The sequence below is a fragment of the Natator depressus genome, chromosome 9, assembly GCF_965152275.1.
Source record: "Natator depressus isolate rNatDep1 chromosome 9, rNatDep2.hap1, whole genome shotgun sequence".
Classification (NCBI taxonomy): Eukaryota; Metazoa; Chordata; order Testudines; family Cheloniidae; genus Natator; species Natator depressus.
In genome coordinates this window covers 84,585,200-84,607,024 of record NC_134242.1, presented here as the reverse complement: position 1 = coordinate 84,607,024, position 21,825 = coordinate 84,585,200, and the positions used below count along the sequence as shown (strand labels likewise).

General features: G+C 44.2%; 1 protein-coding gene across 2 annotated transcripts in view; it reads left to right on the top strand.

The window, feature by feature from the left end:
• The first annotated feature begins 6,179 nt into the window (after positions 1 to 6,179).
• The window catches only part of GAB3 (GRB2 associated binding protein 3), a 106,080-nt gene continuing 90,434 nt past the window's right edge, over positions 6,180 to 21,825 (top strand). For both annotated transcript variants that reach the window (XM_074963169.1, XM_074963168.1), the window contains exon 1: positions 6,180 to 6,589. In XM_074963169.1, the coding sequence (XP_074819270.1) occupies positions 6,518 to 6,589 (72 nt within the window). In that variant the 5' untranslated portion in view covers positions 6,180 to 6,517. The remainder of the gene's footprint in view (positions 6,590 to 21,825) is intronic.

The window sequence follows — 21,825 nt, the reverse complement described above, 5'->3', positions numbered from 1 at the left end:
CAGACATCATCTTCCTTTCCAAATGCAAACGGATGGACATCATACCAAATGGACTGAAGGTGAAAAATCCATTACTATCTACATACTGCACAGACCACAGTGAGAGATTAGGCCACACACTATCAAAGAAACTGAGGAACCACCTGATCAGCATCCTATACAGCAAAGAGGAAAACATCAAAAAAGAGCTCTCCAACCTGGAGACTCTCATCAATAATCAACCTTCCATACAAACGGACTTTACTAAAATAAGACAGGAGATGTACATTACACACTTCACCTCTCTACAAAGGAAAAAGGACTGTAAGCTGTCTAAAATCCTACCTGCCACCTGGGGCCAAATCAGTGGTACCCCTAACTCACCCAGCAATATCGTCAATCTATCCAGCTACACACTTAGCCCTGCAGAAGAGTCTGTCCTATCTCGGGGACTCTTTCTGCCCCGCCACCCCCACAAACATGATATAGTTCTGCGGTGATCTGGAAGCCTACTTTTGCCATCTCTGACTCAAAGAATACTTTCAAGATAACACTGAACAGCACACTGATACACAGATACCCTCCCACCAACAGCACAAGAAAAAGAACTTCACGTGGACTCCTCCTGAGGGTCAAAATGACAGTCTGGACCTATACATAGGATGCTTCTGCCGACATGCACAGGCAGAAATTGTGGAAAAACAACATCGCTTGCCTCATAACCTAAGTCGTGCAGAATGCAATGCCATCCACAGCCTCAGAAACAACCCTTGACATAATCAAAGAGGCTAATAAAGGAGGTGCTGTTGTCATCATGAACAGGTCTGACTACCAAAAAGAGGCTGCCAGACAACTCTCCGATACCAAATTCTACAGGCCACTTTCCTCAGATACCACTGAGGAATACACTAAGAAACTGCACCATCTTCTCAGGACACTCCCTACACTAACACAGGAAAAAATCAACATACCTTTAGAGCCCCAACCGGGCTTATTCTATCTACTACCCAAGATCCACAAACCCGCAAATCCTGGACGCCCCATCATCTCGGGCATTGACACTCTCACTGAAGGACTGTCCGGATATGTGGACTCTCTACTCAGACCCTACGCCACCAGCACTCCCAGCTATCTCTGTGACACCAGTGATTTCCTGAGAAAACTACAATGCATTGGTGATCTTCCAGAAAACACCATCCTAGCCACCATGGATGTAGAGGCTCTCTACACAAACATCCCACACACAGATGGAATACAAGCTGTCAGGAACAGTATCCCTGATGATGCCACAGCACAACTGGTTGCTGAGCTCTGTGACTTTATCCTCACGCACAATTATTTCAAATTTGGTGACAATATATTCCTCCAGACCAGTGGCTCCGCTATGGGCACCCGCATGGCCCCACAATATGCCAACATTTTTATGGCTGACCTGGAACAACGCTTCCTCAGCTCTCGTCCACTCACGCGCTTCTCTACCTACACTACATTGATGACATCTTCATCATCTGGACCCATGGGGAGGAAACCCTGGAAGAATTCCACCATGATTCAATAGCTTCCACCCCACCATCAACCTCAGCCTGAACCAATCTAGGCTGGGAAGTCCACTTCCTAGACACCATGGTGCAAATAAGTGACGGTCACGTTAACACCTATAACACCTATACCGAAAACCCACCAACCGCTATGCCTATCTTCATGCCTCCAGCTTCCATCCCGGACACATCACATGATCCATTGTCTACAGCCAAGCGCTGAGATACAACCGCATTTGCTCCAACCCCTCAGACAGAGACCAACATCTACAAGATCTTCACCAAGCATTCTCAAAACTACAATACCCACACGAGGAAATAAGGAAACCGATCAACAGAGCCAGACGTGTACCCAGAAGCCCCCTGCTGCAAGACAAGCCCAAGAAAGAAACCAACAGAACTCCACTGGCCATCAGCTAAAACTTCAGCTAAAACATCAGTCCTCAGCTAAAACCTCTCCAACACATCATTAGTGATCTACAAACCACCCTGGAGAATGATTCCTCACTTTCACAGGCCTTGGGAGGCAGGCCAGTCCTCGCCCACAGATAACCCGCCAGACTGAAGCATATTCTCACCAGCAACTACACACCGCACCATAGTAACTCTAACTCAGGAACCAATCCATGCAACAAACCTCAATGCCAACTCTGCCCACATATTTACACCAGCGACACAATCACAGGACCTAACCAGATCAGCCACACCATCACCGGTTCATTCACCTGCACGTCCACCAATGTAACAGACGGCATCATGTGCCAGAAATGCCCCTCTGCTATGTACGTCGGCCAAACTGGACAGTCCCTACGTAAAAGGATAAATGGGCACAAATCAGATATTAGGAATGGCAATATACAAAAACCTGTAGGAGAACACTTCAATCTCCCTGGACGCACAATGGCAGATTTAAAGGTAGCCAAAAAAACTTCAGGACCAGACTTCAAAGAGAAACTGCTGAGCTTCTGTTCATTTGCAAATTTGACACCATCAGCTCAGGATTAAACAAAGACTGTGAATGGCTAGCCAGCTAGAAAAGCAGTTTCTCCTCCCTTGGTGTTCACACCTCAACTGCTAGAAGAGGGCTTCATCTTCCCTGATTGAACTAACCTCCTTATCCCTAGCCTGATTCTTGCTTGCATATTTATACCTGGCTCTGGAAATTTCCACTACATGCATCTGATGAAGTGGGCATTCACCCATGAAAGCTTATGCTCCAATACGTCTGTTAGTCTAAAAGGGGCCACGGGACTCTTTGCCGCTTTTACAGATCAAGACTAACATGGCTATCCCTCTGATACTTAACTAAACTCAGTGAGACTACTACTGTGGTAAGCAAGTAGGGTTTGGCCCTGTATCCACAGACAAGATACTCAGAATACTTCAGAGTGTAAGAGGGATGTAAAAGCACACAGAGACATGACCAAAACTTCTGAATGCATCAATGTGGTTGGAGACTAAAGACAAAAAATCTAGAGCTTTCAGTGGTTTAGAGATTTCCAGACAAAGACCTGGCAGACTTCTGGAGAAACTAATGGAGCAGCACAGTGCTAAAATCCCACAGGTTCACTGTTCCTGATGACTGCAGCCTCCATGTAGACAATACAAGGATGCCATAATTTCCAAACTCCTCCCCTGTATGAAAACCATGGAATTCATGCAAACCATCTCCAGTCCCACATATTCAGTTAGACACACTCTGCACCTGACATTTAGTCTGGGTGTGGACACAGCAACGGACACTCATCCAGGCAAAGATTATGGCCTTCCTTTTCCTCTACCGGGCAAAGGAAGCAACAAAGCTGAGTCAGCCAAGATCTTCTTCATCCCATATGTTTTCAGCACACTTTAGGCAGGCCGACTACCCACTTACAAGGCTTCTACTTGCTCATAAACACTATAATTTCCCAGTGACCACAGCCACCAATGCCCTGTCCCTGAGAAAGCCTCCCTCCTGAACTGACTGGAAAGAACAATGGGGTTCACAAATGAACTATACTGAATGAAGTGGATAGGCAGTAGACTAGAATGTGGTTGGTATAAACCTGTTTGGAGTCTATCCGCCAAGATCACCAACTACTTACAGGACTCTGCCACTGCTGTAATGGAAGGAAAGGGAGCCTTCTACTCCATTGTCATCATAGCTTCAAAATCATGGCCAGCAAAATTATTCTGCATAGGGAAGCAGCGAGTAAATCGAGACTGTGTGTTGCAGGCCCTTGTTTTCCCTATAAACCAATCTAGGTGCTGGGAGTTGAGTGGAGCTGTGATCCTGAGGTAAAACTGATAGGCTGGTATGTATGGTCCCTCTGGAGTAGCAGATCTATGAATTCTGTAAGTGTCCAGTGGAAAAGGGGCTGGACACGCCAGGGGGAGGCTCAGAGTGCTCCGCAGTAGGAGTGCACCTCTGATCAGCCTGCAGAGCCTTGATAAAGGACTGAAGAGCCTGCATAGGCTGAAAGAGGAGTGCTTATGTTTCCTGTGTTTGGGGGAGCTGACACCTGGTGGGCACAGACAAGGCTTGCTCACACTAAGGGTAGGCAGTAGAAAGATGCATTACAACCCTGGGAACCCCGGAAAGCGTCATACTGTCGCCTGCATATAGCAGCTTCCCATCTTTTCCCATTGGGACCTTCCTACTGATGTAGTCCATCAGCATGATAAACGGCAGCGGACTGAAGGCTGACCCTTGATGCAGTCGGACTTTGACTTCGAAGGTGCTTGTAATTCCATAACATGTTTGGATCACTGTTTTAAGTGATCTATATAGTGCAGTCACCATAGTTATTACATTCTCAGAGACTTTGTATTTCCTCAGCACTGGCATCAGCATCCTTCTATCCACTTTGTTGTATGTCTTTTCCGGGGCTGGAAAAGCCCAGAAGCTATCCTGTGGGCGCTCCAGCCGTTTGTCTATCACTTTCTGAATTACAAACATCACATCTGTGGTTCCTTGTCCTTTCCTAAAGCTAAAATGTTCTTGTTCAAGGAGGGCTTTTACCATTCTCCCACTCCTAGCATCTAAGATATCTTGCAATATATTCATTCCATGTGACACTAGCTTTATCCCTCCATAGTTTCTACATTCATGGGTACTTCTCTTTTTTAGGTATTCCTTCTTATGCATTGGGACCAACATAGACTTGAACTTGTCTTCAGGAATTCTCTTGTCTTGCCATGTGGCCTTAATCACTCTGCTCATTCATTTTATGCCTCTCTCGCCTAAGACTTTCACCAGGTGTGCCGTCACTTCATCAGGTCCTGCTGCCTTACTGTTCTTCAAACTCTGGACTGCATGTCTCACTTCTTCCTCCGTTGTGTCAGATTCACACCCTACATTCAGATCACGTGTTGGCAAATCCATCAAAAAGGGGTTTGCCTCCTTTAAAAGATTCTCACCTTCCACCTCACCTTCACTTGTTCAGCTGTTCCTAGCAGTCTCCCCTGGTCATCATTTACAAATACCGAGATGTAATGACAACATGTCATCTATGATTTGCCAAGGCAGCTACACGCCACTGGGTCAGTTCTGCTCACAAAACCCAGAACCAAGAGTCTGAAAGCTGGGGACAAATTGCTGCCAACTGGATGGGCTTTGCAGTGATGAGAGCTTCCAGAGGAGCTCAGACTAAGCCAGCATCTGATCACTTTCAAGGCAGGGTGCACAGACCCTTCCTCTCTTTCCCAACATAGCCAAACTCATGGGAGTGTGTGTGAGTGAATATACTCCTAGGGCAGTGTTTTTTTCAAACTGGGGTATGCGTACCCATGGAGATACTCAAGTTCTCGCCAGGGGTACACGAGAAAAATGCTGTACTGAGGGACAACACATTTTATTTTGTAAGACTTGGTAATCTAATCATGCCTATTATGACCAGATGGGGGTACACGCTAGACAGCTTTATTTGAAAAGGGGTACATAGCCTGAAAAAATTGAAAACCACTGCCCTTGGGAACCTTTGTATCAGAGAAGAGCAGAAGACTCCTGAAGCTCCGGGGTGTTGGAACAATTTTTATAGCAGGACTGCTGAGAGCCATTGAACTAGACTGTAAACCCTGTATATGATGGAAACCACTCCAAGCCAGGGGGTACAGCAGCACCCCTAGTTCCAGCCCCTATGCTGAAGTCCACTAGATAGCTGATCAGGCCAGTTAATTTGATAGGGGAAAGCACACAGAGGCTACGGGGATGGTCGCTATTAAACGGATAGATGACTATTTCATTTCCACTCTTGCAGTGAAGGCTGGAGTGCGACCCTTCATGTCACGCGAAGAGAGACAGAGCCCTAGCCCTCGCTTCCGGGCCGATGTGACACCTCCGGGCTCCGGGCGGCGGCTTGTGGCCAGCGTGGCTGGCAGCTCGTTGCAAGGCGGGGGGCTTCCAGCGCCCCGCTTCTCGCCACCCGGGGCCCTGCGGCGTGGGAGGGAGGCGGTGTTTGCTGTGTCTCCAGCCCACACCCTGCTTGGCGCGCGGACCAATGCAGCGGATTTCGGAGCCGCGCCCCGGCCAGAGCCCTGGCCCGCCCGGAGCCGCCGCAGGTTCCTTCTCCGAACGTTGTGCTGGCGGCTCGCACCGGCTCCCCCGGGTGTGTGTGTGTGTGTGTTTGCGTTTGCTAGCGCCCTGCCTAGCCCAGTCCCAAGCCAGGCTGATTAAACCGAAGGGACGCTATTGCACCCGGGTGGGCGTGGGAGAGCGAGAATAACCGGCGGCGTGTCAGTAGCAGGGTGGGTGTGGGTATTTTGCACACGCTTGTTTTTGTTTATCCCTGTCCGCTCGGCCCCGTCACGTGCTCTGTGTGTTGCATTGTGTTGTCCGTGGGAGGGGGGAGCTGCCTGTGTCCGTGCTCAATGTTGTGACTTCCTCCTTGCGCTGTAGCAGCATTGGAAACACAGCTGAAGGAAGCCGATTGCTGCTAGTTTCAAATTGGCTGGGAAGGAACAATACACACAAACGCGTCCACCCTGGATTCCGGGTCTCTTCTCTTTGAGAGGGGGGGAAGATGAGCTCGGGGGACGTTGTTTGCACTGGATGGCTCATTAAATCGCCCCCCGAGAAGAAGCTGAAGAGATATGTAAGTAAAGCGACTCTCCTGATATTGTTCCATCCAAGAGCATTTTTGCATCTGCTCCGTGTGTAACTCTTGCTTTGAAATGTGTCAGGGATATAAGCTTTTGTCGGGACCAAAACAGTAAGAGAAAAACCGATGCGCTTATTAAGCGATTTAATTTTCAGTAATGTTTTTGCGCCTTTGTAAAGGAACCTTTGAGGCTCACAAGGTCAGAATACTTAAATTGTATGTTATGCAACAGAGCTTAGGTTTAAACCACATTTCGGTTTCAGTTAATGTTGCCATAACTGTAACAGTTTTGTAACAGTCACTCGGGTATCTTGTTCAGAAGCTGAGAAGAACCTCCTGTCCCAAGGTTGTTAACTCCTTGCTTGAATTAGGGTGGCATGCTTTGCTAAGACGCAATGTAATGGCAATGACACTTGATAATGCCAATGCCTGGGATATTTTTGTTGACCAAATTAACATTCCAGTTGCATTTACACAGCTACACTTTTTGCCTGTCATAAAGAAGTGCCAGGACATGCCTTGCTATAAAGTTTCAAATGGTCAAAAGGTAAAATGGACTGAACAAAACAAACAAGGATTTCCAAGCCTAGATAGCAGCAAGGGCATTTTGAGCAATGGGCCCCCCTTGTTTCATTTTCTATCTGCCTGTTTTTCTGCAAAAGAAGGGTGTGTGTACAAACATAGGAAACTGTATCACTGCAGGGCTGCAAAGGAAGGCATTCCAGGCAGAAATAAATGACCTTTTTAAAAAAAAAAATTGCTTGGAATAGCACTAAACTTAAACCCATCTTGGGCCATTTTGCATGCACGTTTATGAAAATCCTTATTCAGGCGTGTTTTTGTTCAGTCTTTTTGGAACTGTGTGATGTTCACTTAAGTAGTGCACTTTCCATCTATCTTGCCCTAGAGCATTTCCCTAGACTAGAAGGATGCCACCATATGTTTCTGTCATAATTTTGTAGCCATTTACATGGCTTACATCATTTGTCATATTTGCGTGGGTTTATCGGCATTTTTTTTCTGGATTGCTGATGCTAGCTTTTTTCTAGTAATATGGGGAACCACTCTGTCTTATGAAGAATAAAATCACAGCTCTTTTGCCATGGACTTCTTTTGTTTGCTTTTAGAAAAGAAGCAATTTACTGATGATAAAATTGACATCAAACTTATTCTAAGCATCAGTTTCACCTCTCGCACCACGATAGTGCATTTAAATGGCTGGATATTTGCTTTGTTCGGTTAATGTTTTCTAACTAAAATAACCCATGAAGTCTGTCTTGAGAGAGCAGCAAATAAATAGGAAAATCTAGTGGTTTTTGTAGTATTTTCTTTAATAAATAGCACACTAAGATTCTTTTGCAGAGGTGTATAAGCCACTGATTCATCCAGCTGGTAGCATTAGAAACTCTGTCAGTGAAACTGTTTTTGATGACTCAATATTCATAAAAAGGCAAGGAAGAGAAAACAGAATGTGACAAAGCTGGGAGTTGAAAGCCCCCATTATACAGTCAAGATAATAGTCGCAGCAGGGGCACTGATCAGCTCACAAAACTAGCTGCAATCTGCAAAAGCTGTCCCTAGATTTTGCACTACAAACCCCAGTGGAATTGAGTCTTCATTATTCCTCAAACCTGAGCCATTAGATTAGCTAGATCTCTCTTGATTAATGTTTGTTTTCTGGTCAATGGGATAAACTACTGCCTTGTTCACAGTAAAGCAGAAGCAAATCTGCTCTAAGTACAGCAAAGATTAACATCTTTTCTTTTATCCCAGTGCTTACAGTGTGGGTGGTGGAATCTGAATGGTAAAGTAATTTTTGGTAATAATAATAACACCTAGTTATAGCATTTTTCATCCATAGATCTCAAAGCACTTTAGAAGATTATTGTTGTCTGTTATGGTTTCATCACCACAATTTTCTGATATAAAGACAAAAAAACGCTGCTAAAAGAGTGACTAATTTAAATTGGTCTCTGTAGGTATAAGTATAAAGTGTTTACTGCAGAATGCTGTAGGCTATGATTGTGGACAGAAGCCATACACTAATCCAAAAGATTTGCACCGCTCTTTGTGCCCAGTTGTCAGAATGTATACTCTGATACTGAATCTTTCATAGATTTTAAAAATTATGTGCAAATTGTAAACACCTGGGTCTGATGTGCCACTCATTTGCACCAGTTTTACACTAGAGTAACTCAGCTGAATTCTTTGATGTTGCTCCCAGTTTATACTGATCTGAGTATAGGATGAGAGTACCATGTAGGAGGATCAGGTACTCTCCCTGTTATACACACAAGTGGTTCCTAATCCTGTATCCATTGCAGTCATTGGGAAATTCTCAGTGATTTCAGTGGGATAAGGAGCAAAGGTATATTGAGGGGAAGGAAATAGACCCTCAGTTTCAAACTTACGCCTTAGTGTGCTGACACCGTGAAGACTTACAGGTGCTTAATGTTACGCATTGTAAGTAGTCCCACTGAAGTCACTGGGACTACTTACATGTATGCTTAATTTTACACACTGTATGTCTTTGCAGGATTGGGACCTAAAGGTGAAAGCCTGCCTTCACTGAGGCCTGGTTTGTATTTAAAAGTTAGGTCAAAGTATCTCTGGCATTCAAAGGTATGAGTCTCACACCCCTGAGTGCTGTAGCTATGCCGACCTAATCCCACGTGAGCACAGCTAGACCTAGCTACCGTCACTCAGGGAGATGGAGTTCCTGCAATGGCAGAAAACCCCTTTCAGTTGCTGTAGGACTGGATGGGAGCTACAGCGACCTAGCTACAGCACCGTAGCTGTGCCACTGTAGCCCCCGTAGCGTAGACATGGCCTCACACTTGTGCCCTGTGAACTCTGTTAGGTTTTGTGAGCATAAACAAAGTCTGAATTTGGCAGTAAATAAGGATAAAATTATTTTGAAGCCTGTGAAAACTGAAAAGCAGGTGTTGGAGTCTGTATTTTTCCTGTAATGTCTCACAAAGCTGACACTCTGAGTATTACTATTCTTAGAAGTGTCTTATCATTCCCTAACAAAGGGTGCTGTCTTACAAGTGAAGGAAATGAACATGAGATTAATTACCAACATGTAACTTTCTGTAAAAACAGGCTAATGCTAAATGCAGAGAATTCATTAGAAACACAGGACACTTGATTTTTGTATAAGGAAATATTTTAACAGTACTCTAATGTCCTATACAGTATTGTACTGCTCTCTTATCATGAAACATTAATCTTTCATCAGCCTATCTAAAGGCTCAACTGTGCAAGGAATCTCCCTGGAGACTATTTGGTGTTTGCTGCAGCTCTTTGTCCCATAAATGTGACCTGCAAACTGCTGAGCTCTCATTTCCCCACTGTGTTCCATTGTAGATTTTTCTCATTGGTTTAATCTATGTAGGTTTTGGGGGACGGTTCTGTAAGGTGCTGGTGCAGGGTTTGGTGAGGGGTGTAACCGTGAAAGCAGTGGTTATACAGTACGTGGGGATCATAGTTTCCTAGACTAAGAATTCTAAATATCAGACTCGATATATTTTAAATTTTGATATTTCAGCACTTTGGGTGAAATCTTGACCCCACTGAAGTCAAAAGGATTTTTGTCATTGACTTGAATGGGCCCAGCGTTACTTACTGGATGAAACAGGATTATCTGGGCTTGTTCAGAGAATGGGCCCTGGATATTTAGGTCTCTTGTTGGGGTGCTTTTATCCCCCCTATTAGCACTTAATAAACACCACCAAGTCAGCAAATTCAGTTAAGCTTTTAACATCTCACAGGAAAGAGCACTTATTGTAGAATGAACTATGGGTATGTCTTCACTACCAACATTAAAGCGCTGCTTGGCTGTGTAGTCGCGGCACCAGCGCTAAGAGAGAGCTCTCCCAGCACTGTAAAAAACCCATCCCCATGAGGGGAGTAGCTGCCAGCGCTGGTGCACTGTCTACACTGCCATTTTACAGCGCTGAAACTTGCATCGCTCGGGGGGGGGGGGTGTCTTTTCACACCCCAGTGCTGTAAAGTGGCAGTGTAGACAAGGCCTAAGTCTGCATCTTTCCAGCCAAAGTCGACTCTCGCTACTTGTAGATAAGGCAGTGAGCATTCAGAAAGGAAGAGCAGCCAGGGATGTTCCACCTATAATCAGTTACACAATATGAACCCTGAACAATAGGGAGCTTTTTGGTACCCTTAGTGTTGTAGATGTAGCTGGGAACAACCACCAGTCTCTCATTGTTGAGAAAAATAACAAAACTGTTTCATGGCCTAGAAGAGAGAGGAGGTATTGTCAGTCAGGGCGTGAAATTTACCAGATTTACTACTAGCCAAGAAAGACACAAAAGAGGAGGATCCAGAGCTGTGCCACTGAGCTCCAGGAGCACCTTGGTGAGAAGGCCAGCCCTATAGATACTTTTTTGTTCCCCCATTCCCCCCCAAAATCATAAAAACTGTAAACTCTAAGGCCAGTTTCTTAGCTGGTGTAAATCAGGGTAGTAGCTCCATTGAAGTCAGTGTTGCACAGATTACCAACAGATGAAAATCTGACCCTTAGTTTTTAACCTTTAGTACTGTAGAAATTGATGGGGTAGGTCCCCTTCCTCACCAGGCCCAAGGTCCCACTTGACTTGGGTGAGTGGATATTTCAAACACTACCAACAATCAAGATTCTTTATCTGGAGCTTGAAAATATAGGCTAAAAAGAGTCCCATGTAAGTAGACATTGACTTGCATTTCTCACCATAACCCTTCTTGGAGCTTCTGTATTAGAAGCGTCATGAATTGAAGCTTGCTTTAGATTTGATGGTTTAGCTAAGTGGCTAGGCTAGGTTGTGGTAAACAACATCAGTTCCAGATATCTGAAGCTTCATGATCCACATACATGATTTGACACTGAACGCTAGGCTTTAAAAAAGATCTGAAAATGGCTAACTGTTTCCTCTGAACAACTTCTCCATTTTTTTGCTGAAGTTCTGGTATTTGTCAGTAGAACATACAGGAAGCTGCTAGCAGCTCCGAAGAACCAAGAAAAATTTAATTATGGGAATAATTTGTTCAAGCAATGGAAACAAAAATCTCACAAAAATTCTGGAGGCTGCTGGGATGTAAAAGATCATCCAGAAGGTTGTCTGATTCCCTAGTAGTTGAGTAGTTGAGACACTTCCTTCCTGCTCTAAACAAAGTCTGCACATTCTAGGTACAGGTCAAATTAACCCCATTAGTAAGGTTTGACTTTACTGGTAGCTCTTGAAAAGTAACAGAAGAGAATCCTCAACTTAAGTTTCTCTCTAAGCCAACTTATTTCCTGCAGAATCTTTCCATTTTTGCCCTGGTCCCCCTACCGTTTATGCTCTGGTGAAGTCAACAAGCTGCACTTGCCACAGTGAGAGAGCTGATTGGACTCAACCACTTTATGAAAGGTTAATTCCTGTTGACAACAGAAAAACCCTATGGCCTTATAAAAAGAAAAGGAGTACTTGTGGCACCTTAGAGACTAACAAATTTATTTGAGCATAAGCTTTCGTGAGCTACAGCCCACTTCATCAGATGCATGCAGTGGAAAATACAGTAGGGCAATTTTATACACACAGAGAACATGAAACAATGGGTGTTATCATAACACTGTAAGGAGAGTGATCAGGTAAGGTGAGCTATTACCAGCAGGAGAGAAAAAAAACATTTTGTAGTGATAATCAAGGTGGGCCATTTCCAGCAGTTGACAAGAATGTGTGAGGAACAGTAGGGTGGGGGGAAGTAAACAAGGGGAAATAGTTTTACTTTGTGTAATGACACATCCACTCCCAGTCTTTATTCAAGCCTAATTTAATGGTGTCCAGTTCGCAAATTAATTCCAATTCAGCAGTCTCTCGTTGGAGTCTGTTTTTGAAGTTTCTTTGTTGTAATATGTGGAGGTCATAGAGCCTGTCTCCTCTATAAACTGTGTTCTTCAGCTATGTAGTCTATTCTATCTGTTGATATAAAACCTAATCTACTGTCTGGCTGGCTGGTGTTCTGATCAGGCTACTAGTTTCTGAGAAGGAGGCCGAAAAATAAGTATCAGGTGAAGACGGGTTGCAATGGAAGTTACTTTTGAGCAAGGACCATGTTCTCCTCTGTTGTAAAGCACTAGTTGATGTCTCTGAGCAAATAACAGTGAAGTTATTTTAGGGTAGAGTTTCCTTCTCTAGTATTAAATGTTCATAATTTGGTGAGTGTTAGATCATTTTATCCTATTTTAACCATGTTTTGGGGTTTGATACAATGCTTACTCTTCTGACATGGTGAATAATTCTAAGAAAAAATTTGTAAAAAAATAACCACTGCTGTTCTTGGCACCCTGAATATCAAAATTTCCGTCAGACTATTAATTTGGGTGGAGCTCTGAAGTCCCTGTTTAATCTTTGACTACATATTTTCAGTGCCCTGGAATGTCCAGCTATTGATTTCTTTTCAAAACAGCAACACAGAAGTTATCAAGTCTTTAAATTTGAAAATAAGGACTTAAAAAAAGCAGTGTTCCACAAACTTAAGTGGAGAAGGAAATGTTAATTTACTGGTAGTTAATCTAGTGATGCAATCAGACATACATTAGAGGAAAAAGCTGTTAAAGTAGTGACCCTGTGGTAGATGCTTTGTTATAGCCTATGAAAATTGGAAGGCACCTAACAATGTTACTTCTACCCATTATTATTATTTAATATATTACAATAGAGCAAAATATTTTGTATTGGTCATCTCAGAGCATTTGTCACTTTTAATCTGTTGTATACTAATTTGTTTTATATTTTTTTGTTTTAAGGAGGAAGGGAGATTATGTAGTATATTTATCCTTATAAAGTTTTTTAGAAGAGAGGATTTTCATCGGTGTTGGAAGTGAATTAGTAATATGATCATGCAAAAAAACCCAAATCCTCACTTGCTAAATTAGAAATGAAATTTGCATGTCAAAACAGTGCATCCAGGCAGATGATGTAAACTTGCTCGATCTTATTTGACTATTGAATAAAATGCTTTAATTCAACTTTTTGTTTTATTATATTTTAAAATCTGCCTTTGTTGGTTTTCTGTTTCACCCAACTTGCACCAGGACACAACTGGCTTTCCAAATATATATACCAAGAGAAAATTAATATGTAACATGGGTTGAGAGGTACTGTTAAGGGTGGTGTAAGTTACAGTATTACCAACCCCAAGCGTTCAAAAGTCATGAGTCACATCCCAAAAAAGGAATGAGATTCTTTTAACAAGAATTAACCTTTTTTTTATAAGCCTTCTGACTTTTGCCTCTGTGGGGTCCATGTTTTTAAGCTTTTCTCCACAAGGATGATCATGAGGGCTAGAAACTTACTCTTTTTTTTAATTAGATCTGAGAGTCTCATAGTCACATGACTCTGTGAGTTGAAGCTTTAAGAAAAACAAGTATCATGAGAGTTGCAATAAAATCATGACCGCTGGCAGCACTGTGTAACATTTGGACATTAAAGGTGCAGAGGGTAAAGTGTTGTAAAGTTCCCACTGAAAGTAGGATCAGGTTGAAATATAGTTAAGATACTGCAGCCTCAAAGGTAAGGGCCCTGCTTTACAATATAAGGGGGTAGGCAGGGCTCTGTATATAACTTACTTTTGCAGTCCATTTTTTTTTTAATGGGGTGTTTGTTTGTGCTCTGGAGCTATCAGTTAAAAATAAATCTAGCCTTGAGGGTGGAGAAGTGCTCTCTTCACCATTTTGAAGGCTGACTGAACAGTGTTATCTTCCTGAGTTTGCAAAGAGACAGAGCCGAAACAATAGCTCTTATAGGTGTGAGCTTCCCCATTCATTTGTGTCAACAGGCTGTTGAATTGTGAAGGCAAATGGTAATGTCAACATTGTTAGTTATTCCCTGCTGGTCATTTTAGCAGGAACATCAAGCTAATATACTTAACCATTGTTACTGGATGTATTGGCAGACACTGGAGGGGGGCAATTAACTGCTATCACAGGTTGCTGAAATAAGGGTTTCAAGAATGCCCTCTCACTTAGCATTTAAAATAATCATTGCCCTTCCCAAAATGGTGAGGGGCAGGGGAAAGATTCATCCCTTACCAATAACAGTCTTCAGAGGGGTAGCCACGTTAGTCTGTATCAGCAAAAACAACAAGGAGTCCTTGTGGCACCTTAGACTAACAAATTTATTTTGGCATAAGCTTTCGTGGGCTAAAACCCACGATGGGAGTTTTAGTCCAAGATGGGAGTTGCCTTACCAAGTGGGGGGTCAGCGCTAACGGGGCCAATTCAGTTGGGACTAGGCCACTTCCACCTTGATTGAATTGGCCCCATTAGCACTGACACCCCTTCCCCCCCCACTTGGTAAGGTAACTCCCATCTTTTCATGTGCTGTAATATATATACCTGCCTACTGTTTTTTTTACTCCATGCATCTGATGAAGTGGGTTTTAGCCCACGAAAGCTTCTGCCCAAATAAATTTGTTAGTCTCTAAGGTGACAAAAGGATGCCTCATTTGTTTTTTCAATAACAATCTGGCTGTCGACAGCCCCAGCTGCCCTGGACTGTCACAATTACCTCCAGCTTCCCTCCCAACAACTTGTACAGTGCAGTTCTGCATTTTCATGGCAAATACCAAAGCACTGTGAAAACTGAAAATATAGAAGCAATGTAAAATTCAATTCAATATCAAATAGCATGAGAAATAGCTGATTTACTGAGGCTTTAATTCACTAAAAACCTGTATTCTAAAATTTACCAGAATGTGCAACAGAATGTTTAGTTTGCTGCAGGAAAAACTACAGTTTAGGCCCCTGATTAAGGTCCAGACTACATGGGTCCTTGTTCTTCTGGGGCTCCCTTCCTGCAAAAGGCAACATGCAGAAGAATAATGTTGATGTTACATCTATGAATGCAAGTTCACGTCCTTGTTAAAGAATTAAACACTTATCACTTCATATTTTAATTTTTGTTACTTTGCCATTGTTTGTCTTCTAGAAATCCAGCAAAATACTTCTCTTTGTGCTTTCGAGCTACACAAATCTCTTCTTCGGGTGTGGGAAAGATACTCAGAGTATTACAGCTAAATAAAAGGTGGAAAAGATTGTTTAGCATATGTAGTTAACATATATTCTAAGGGACCATTCAAGGTAAAGTGCAAGGTAAACCTCTGCAGGTTAATAGGCAAACACTTTTCACAAAACAATCACTGTATATCTGACCTCTCAGTCCTCCTCCTAAAAGGAAACCTGCACAATACCTTCAAAAGATGTGGGAGCTTAAATTCGTAACTTTGTTAGATACTTCGTGAAATGATGATGATCAATGGGACACCGTAATACCAGGGTACAAAACACATAGGAATAACTATAAGTTGCCCAGGTGGGGGAAGTGGGGAAAAAAGCATAGAGTCAATATAGTATCATAGAATCTCTATGGAGAGAAATTCCATGCTTGAATAATAAGAGTATAGCAGCAGGAATATAGTACTAACCACCCAACCAGGATGGTGACAGTGATTGTGAAATGCTCAGGAAGATTAAAGAGTCTAAAAAAACAGAAAAGCCAAGAATAATGGAGGATTTCAACTAACCCCATATTGACTGGGAACATGTCACCTTGGGATGGGATGCAGAGATAAAATTTCTAGACTCCATTAATGACTGCTTCTTAAGAACATAAGAATGGCCATACTGGATCAGATCAAAGGTCCATCCAGCCAATGCCAGGTGCCCCAGAGGGAGTGAACCTAACAGGTAATGATCAAGTGATCTCTCTCCTGCCATCCATCTCCACCCTCTGACAAACAGAGACTAGGGACACCATTCCTTACCCATCCTGGCCAATAGCCATTAATGGACTTAACCTCCATGAATTTATCCAGTTCTCTTTTAAACCCTGTTGCAGTCCTAGCCTTCACAACCTCCTCAGGCAAGGAGTTCCACAGGTTGACTGTGTGCTGTGTAAAGAAGAACTTCCTTCTTGGAGCAGATAATCCTAGAACCCACAAAGGGAGAGACAATTCTTGATTTAATACTAAGTGGAGCACTAAGTGGTCCAAGAGGTGAATATAGCTGAACCACTCGGTAACAGCAACCATAACGTAATTAAATTTAACATTCTTGTGGGGGGGGGCGGGGGGGGGGAAATACCAAAGAAACCCAACATAGTAGCATTTAACTTACAATAGGGGAATAAGTGCCAACTCCGTGGGTGCTCCAGGGCTCAAGCACTCACGGGGAAAAAATAGTGGGTGCTCAGCATCCACCAGCCACATCGGTAGCCAGCCCTGGGGCCACGGAACCAATCAGCTGCTAAAAATTGGAAGTCGAATCCTACTGAGAAAAATAGAAAGGAGCATAAACTCTGGCAAGCAAGTAAAAGTATAATTAGGAAGGCCAAAAAAGAACTTGAAGAGCAACTAGTAAAAGATACAATAACTAACAGAAAAAAAAAAGTTGAGTACATTGTTTGGCAGGTTTCCTGCTTCTAATCATTGGGGTCACTGGACAATGAAGGTGATAAAAGGAGCACTCAAGATATAAACATCCCATGGGGAGAAACTAAACGAATTCTTTGCATGAGTCTTCACTGCAGAGGATGTGAGGAAGATCCCCACACCTGCGGTAATCTTTTCTGGTGACAAATCTGAGGATTAATGCCCAGTCAAAAAGGGACCCTGGTGGCTCCAGTCAGCATCGCTGACCGGGCTGTTAAAAGTCTAGGCGGCAGTGCTGTGGGTCTAAGGTAGGCTACCTGTCCTGGGGCATCGCACTGCACCCCGCAAGCAGCCAGCAGATCTGTCTCCTAGTCAGGGGGGCCGCAGGGCTCCTCATGCTGCCCCCAGCCCGAGCACCAGCTCTGCACTCCTATTGGCTAGGAACCGCAGCCAATGGGAGCTGGGGAGGGTGGTGCCTGCGGTTGAGGGCAGTGTGCGGAGACTCCTGGCACCCCTTCCTGGGAGCCAGACCTGCTGCTGGGGCGCAGCGCAGAGCCAGGACAGGCAGGGAGCCTGCCTTAGCCCCGCTGCGCCACTGACCGGGAGCTGCTGGAGGTAAGCCCGCACCCGAGCCCCAATCCCCTGCCCAAGGCGCTCTCCCCCCCGAACCTCATCCTGCACCCCAAATCCCAGAGCCCATACCCCTGGCCCAGAGCTGTACTGCTGCATCTGCGCCGTTGTAAGATCTCTCATGTAGCTGCTCTATGCTGACGGGGAAAGAGCTCTCCTGTTGACATAATTAAACCACCTCCGGTGAGCGGCAGTAGCTATGTCAGCGGGAGAAGCTCTCCCACTGACGTAGCGCTGTGCACACTGTCACTTATGCCGGAGAAATGTATGTCGCTCTGGAGGGTGTTTTTTTTTTTTTCAAACTGAGCGACCTAAGTTTTGCTGACAGAAGTGGCCTAACTTCAGTACCAAGCCAATTGGTTGAAAATATAGTAGAGAACAGAATTATCAGACACATAGTTGAACACGGTATGTTGGGGAAGAGTCAACACGGCTTTTGTAGAGGGAAATCATGCCTCACCAATCTGCTAGAATTCTTTGAGGGTATCAAGAAATGTGCAGACAAGGGTGATCCAGCAGATATAGTGTACCTGGATTTTCAGAAAGCCTTTGACCGGGTTCCTCACCAAAGGCTCTTAATCAAAGTGAGCAGTTATGGGATAAGAGGGAAGGTGCTGTCATAGATGGGTAGTTAAAAGATATGAAACAAAGGGTAGGAATAAATGGTCAGTTTTCTCAGTGGAGAGGTAAATAGCAGGGCCCCTCAAAGGTCTGTACTGGGACCAATGCTGTTCATAAAATGATCCGGAAAAAGAGGTAAACAGTGAGGTTGCAAAGTTTGCAGATAATGATACAAAATTAGTGACGATAGTTAAGTCCAAAGCAGACTGCAAAGAGTTACAAAGGGATCTTACAAAACTGGATGGCTGGGCAAGAAAATGGCAGATGAGATTCAATGTTGATAAATGCAAAGTTGTGCACATTGGAAAACATAATCCCAACTATACGTACAGAAAGATGGGGTCCAAATTAGCTGTTACCACTCAAGACAAAAGATCTTGGACTCATCGTAGATAGTACTCAGAAAACATCTGCTCAAAGTGCAGTGGCAGTCCAAAAAGCTAACAGTGTTAGGAACCATTGGGACAGGGATAGTTAAGACACAAAATATTGTAATGCCACTGTGTAAATCCATGGTACATCCACGCCTTGAATACCGCATGCAGATCTGGTTCCCCTATCTCAAGATATATTAGAATTGGAAAAAGTATAGAGAAGGGCAACAAAAATGATTGGGGTATGGAACTGCTTCCAGATGAAGAAGGATTAAAACACTGGGACTGGTGTTAATGGACCATTCACCTTGAATGGTTCCTTAGAGCTAATCTCCAGGCAGCCTCATCGGTACAGGTGGCCTGCAGCAGGCTGCATGATTGGCCATGTCACCTGATTATCAGCAGGAGCCAGGAGACTGGCTTTGAGCAGCCAGCAAGGCAGGGCTGCCCGGGGGGGCGGGGAAGGGGGGCAAGTGGGGCAATTTGCCCCAGGCCGCGCCCCCACGAGAGTTTTCGGCGGCACTTTGGTGGCAGGGGGTCCTTCGGTGCTGTCGAACACACCCAGAGTGAAGGACCCACCACCGCTTCTTCCACTCCGGGTCTTCAGCGGCAATTCGGCGGTGGGTGGTCCATGCCCCGAAGACCCAGAGCGGAAGGACCTCCGCCACCGAAGACCCCAGGCCCTCTGAATCCTCTGGGCGGCCCTGCAGCCAGGTGCTGCTGTCTTAAATGTTCTTGCCGGCTGCTGTGCCTGCCCCTGTGTTATCTAGTTCCTGTTGCTCCTGCCTAGCCCACAGCCTTGCCTCTGTCCTGCCCCTGACTTAAACCTCTCCTTGCCTGATAAACGTGCTCACTCCATTCCTGCCCTCCAGTTTGACCTTGGCTTTGGCTCCTGAGTGCTTACTCCGGCTTTACCCGCAGCTCTGGTATCCAGTTTCTGCCCTCCAGTTTGACCCTTGGATCTGGCTCCCAATTCTGGCTGTGACCCTAGTCTTTGGGGCCTGATACCTGCTCCAATCACTAGGTTAGACCACCCTTGTCCAGGGTGGCTGACAATGTGTTAACTACTTATGTTAAACAATTTGTTTTACCTTGTATTTAGCTGTGGCTCACTAAGTACCTTTTCCAGACCTGAAGAAGAGCTCTTCATGGCTCGAAAGCTTGTTTCTTTCACCAACAGAAATTGGTCCAATTAAAGATATCAGCTCACCCACCTTGGCTCTATATTATCCTGGGACCAAGACTGCAAAAACAACATTGCAAACAGTACAATAATTGTCATTAGTAGAACAGATTTAAAATTGAATTAATCAAGGGCCTAATTTAAATGGGAGTTGACCTGAACCCTAAAAGTAATATTATAAAGTCTCACGATTAACTTTTAAAATGTATTGTCTAAAATCCATGGTTACCATAAACTCTGTAAATGGCAGACATAAATTCTGTGAATCCCATGTTTCGGTTATTGTGGATTATATCAACTCTTCGGACAGACTTTGTAATGGTCATAAGTGGACCGTTAGAGTCATAGCTGTTGTAAACTCAGCAGAGTATCTAGCTCATGAACCAGCTGCTTTTACATCTGCACGTGCCAAAGAGAAACCAACAATTCATAGTGGTCATGAACTAGCTATCTTTATACTTGCAGCCATTCAAAACTCTTCAGAGAAAGCAACTGAGTTAATAAAGGCCTTGAGTTAGTTATTCCTGAGATCACAAACTTTTAAACTCTGCAAAAGCCAAACATTTATAAAGGGTGTGAAACATCATTTCGAGGATCCGCTGCAAATTCCACAGAGAAGCCGTGGGGTCCATAAAGGTTGTGCGCTAATATAATAGGTATGAGCAGAGAAACAAGCACCGAGATGGCAATTACATTTTCAGTGGCAGCAAAGAGACAGTTTTTCAAGACCTCATACCCTAATTCATGACAGCAGAATTAACCCTACTAATCCGTATATTATGGAATGATGTGGACAGCAGTCGCTCGGTGCTTTCCCACCGTAAGTAGTTTTGCTTTTAATTACCGAAACCTAATATCATAAGTGTCTGAATTCGCACTGAAATCTAGGGCAAACTTTTCAAAAGTGCTTAAGTGACTTAGGAGCCAAAGTCCCATTTTTTTAAGTGATTTAAGCACTTCAAGAGACTTACTTTCATTGAAAGTCAATGGGATTTAGACTGCGAAATGCCTTTTGAAAATAGGACTTTGGCACTTAAATTACTTCGGGTTATTTCCCCAAAGGGCACTTAGGCTCAGCATTGCAACACCTAACTGAGGTGCTCTGTGGCCTGACTGAATCCACAGCCATGAGTCAGATGTCCAAGCTCCCTATAAAATGCACGTGGCGACTAGGCGCCTAAGAATAGGTTCTACAAAAGCCATCCAGGTGAACGGAAAGCCACCTAAGTTAGCCAGTAGGAAATGCCAAGGAGAGCAGTATGGCCTAAGCCCCATCCCTTAAAGGGAGTTAAACGCTGCAGTCTGCTCCTCTCTTCACTTGGGATGCACAGCCTCTCCTGGATTCAGATGCCTATACCCTTTGTTGCAAAAGCCCTGCTGTATAACCTTTGGCACAGTGGTTAGAGTACTCACCCAGGAAGTATGGGTTCAGATCCTCCAGCTGCCTGATCTGGAGCAGCGATTTGGACCTACCTCTCAAGGGAATATCCTAACTACTGAGCTATAGGATGTTCTGGGGTGGGACTTTCTCAGTCTCTCTCGAGTTGAAGCCATTGCATTGCGCTAAAGACTTGGGCCTCCCACCTCCCAGGTAAGTGCCCTAACTACTGGCTCTAGAGTCATTTTCACTCTTCCTTTGGCCCAATGAATATTTAATTATTTATGCACAGTGGAACAGCTTCAGAAGGAGAGACCGAAAGATAACACTCTCCAGAATATTTTGGGGTAATCTCCTGAGCCCTTCCAAAGCCTGCTCCAAATCAGGCAGAAGTGGAAGACCTGTGTCCAAATCCCACATCAGTGGTGAATGCTCTAACCAGTGGACTAAAGATTATAAAGAAATCAGTGGCACCCCCTCCAGCAGCTTTGCCCTGGGCACAATCTGTTCGGCAGCCTGTGAGAACGCATATCGGATCAGGCCCTGCAGATGAGATAGGCAGGGGACTGCCTAGATTGAGGGCCCCACCAGGACTTAGGTGTGAGCTAGACAGTGGGTGTCAGGACTTAGGTGA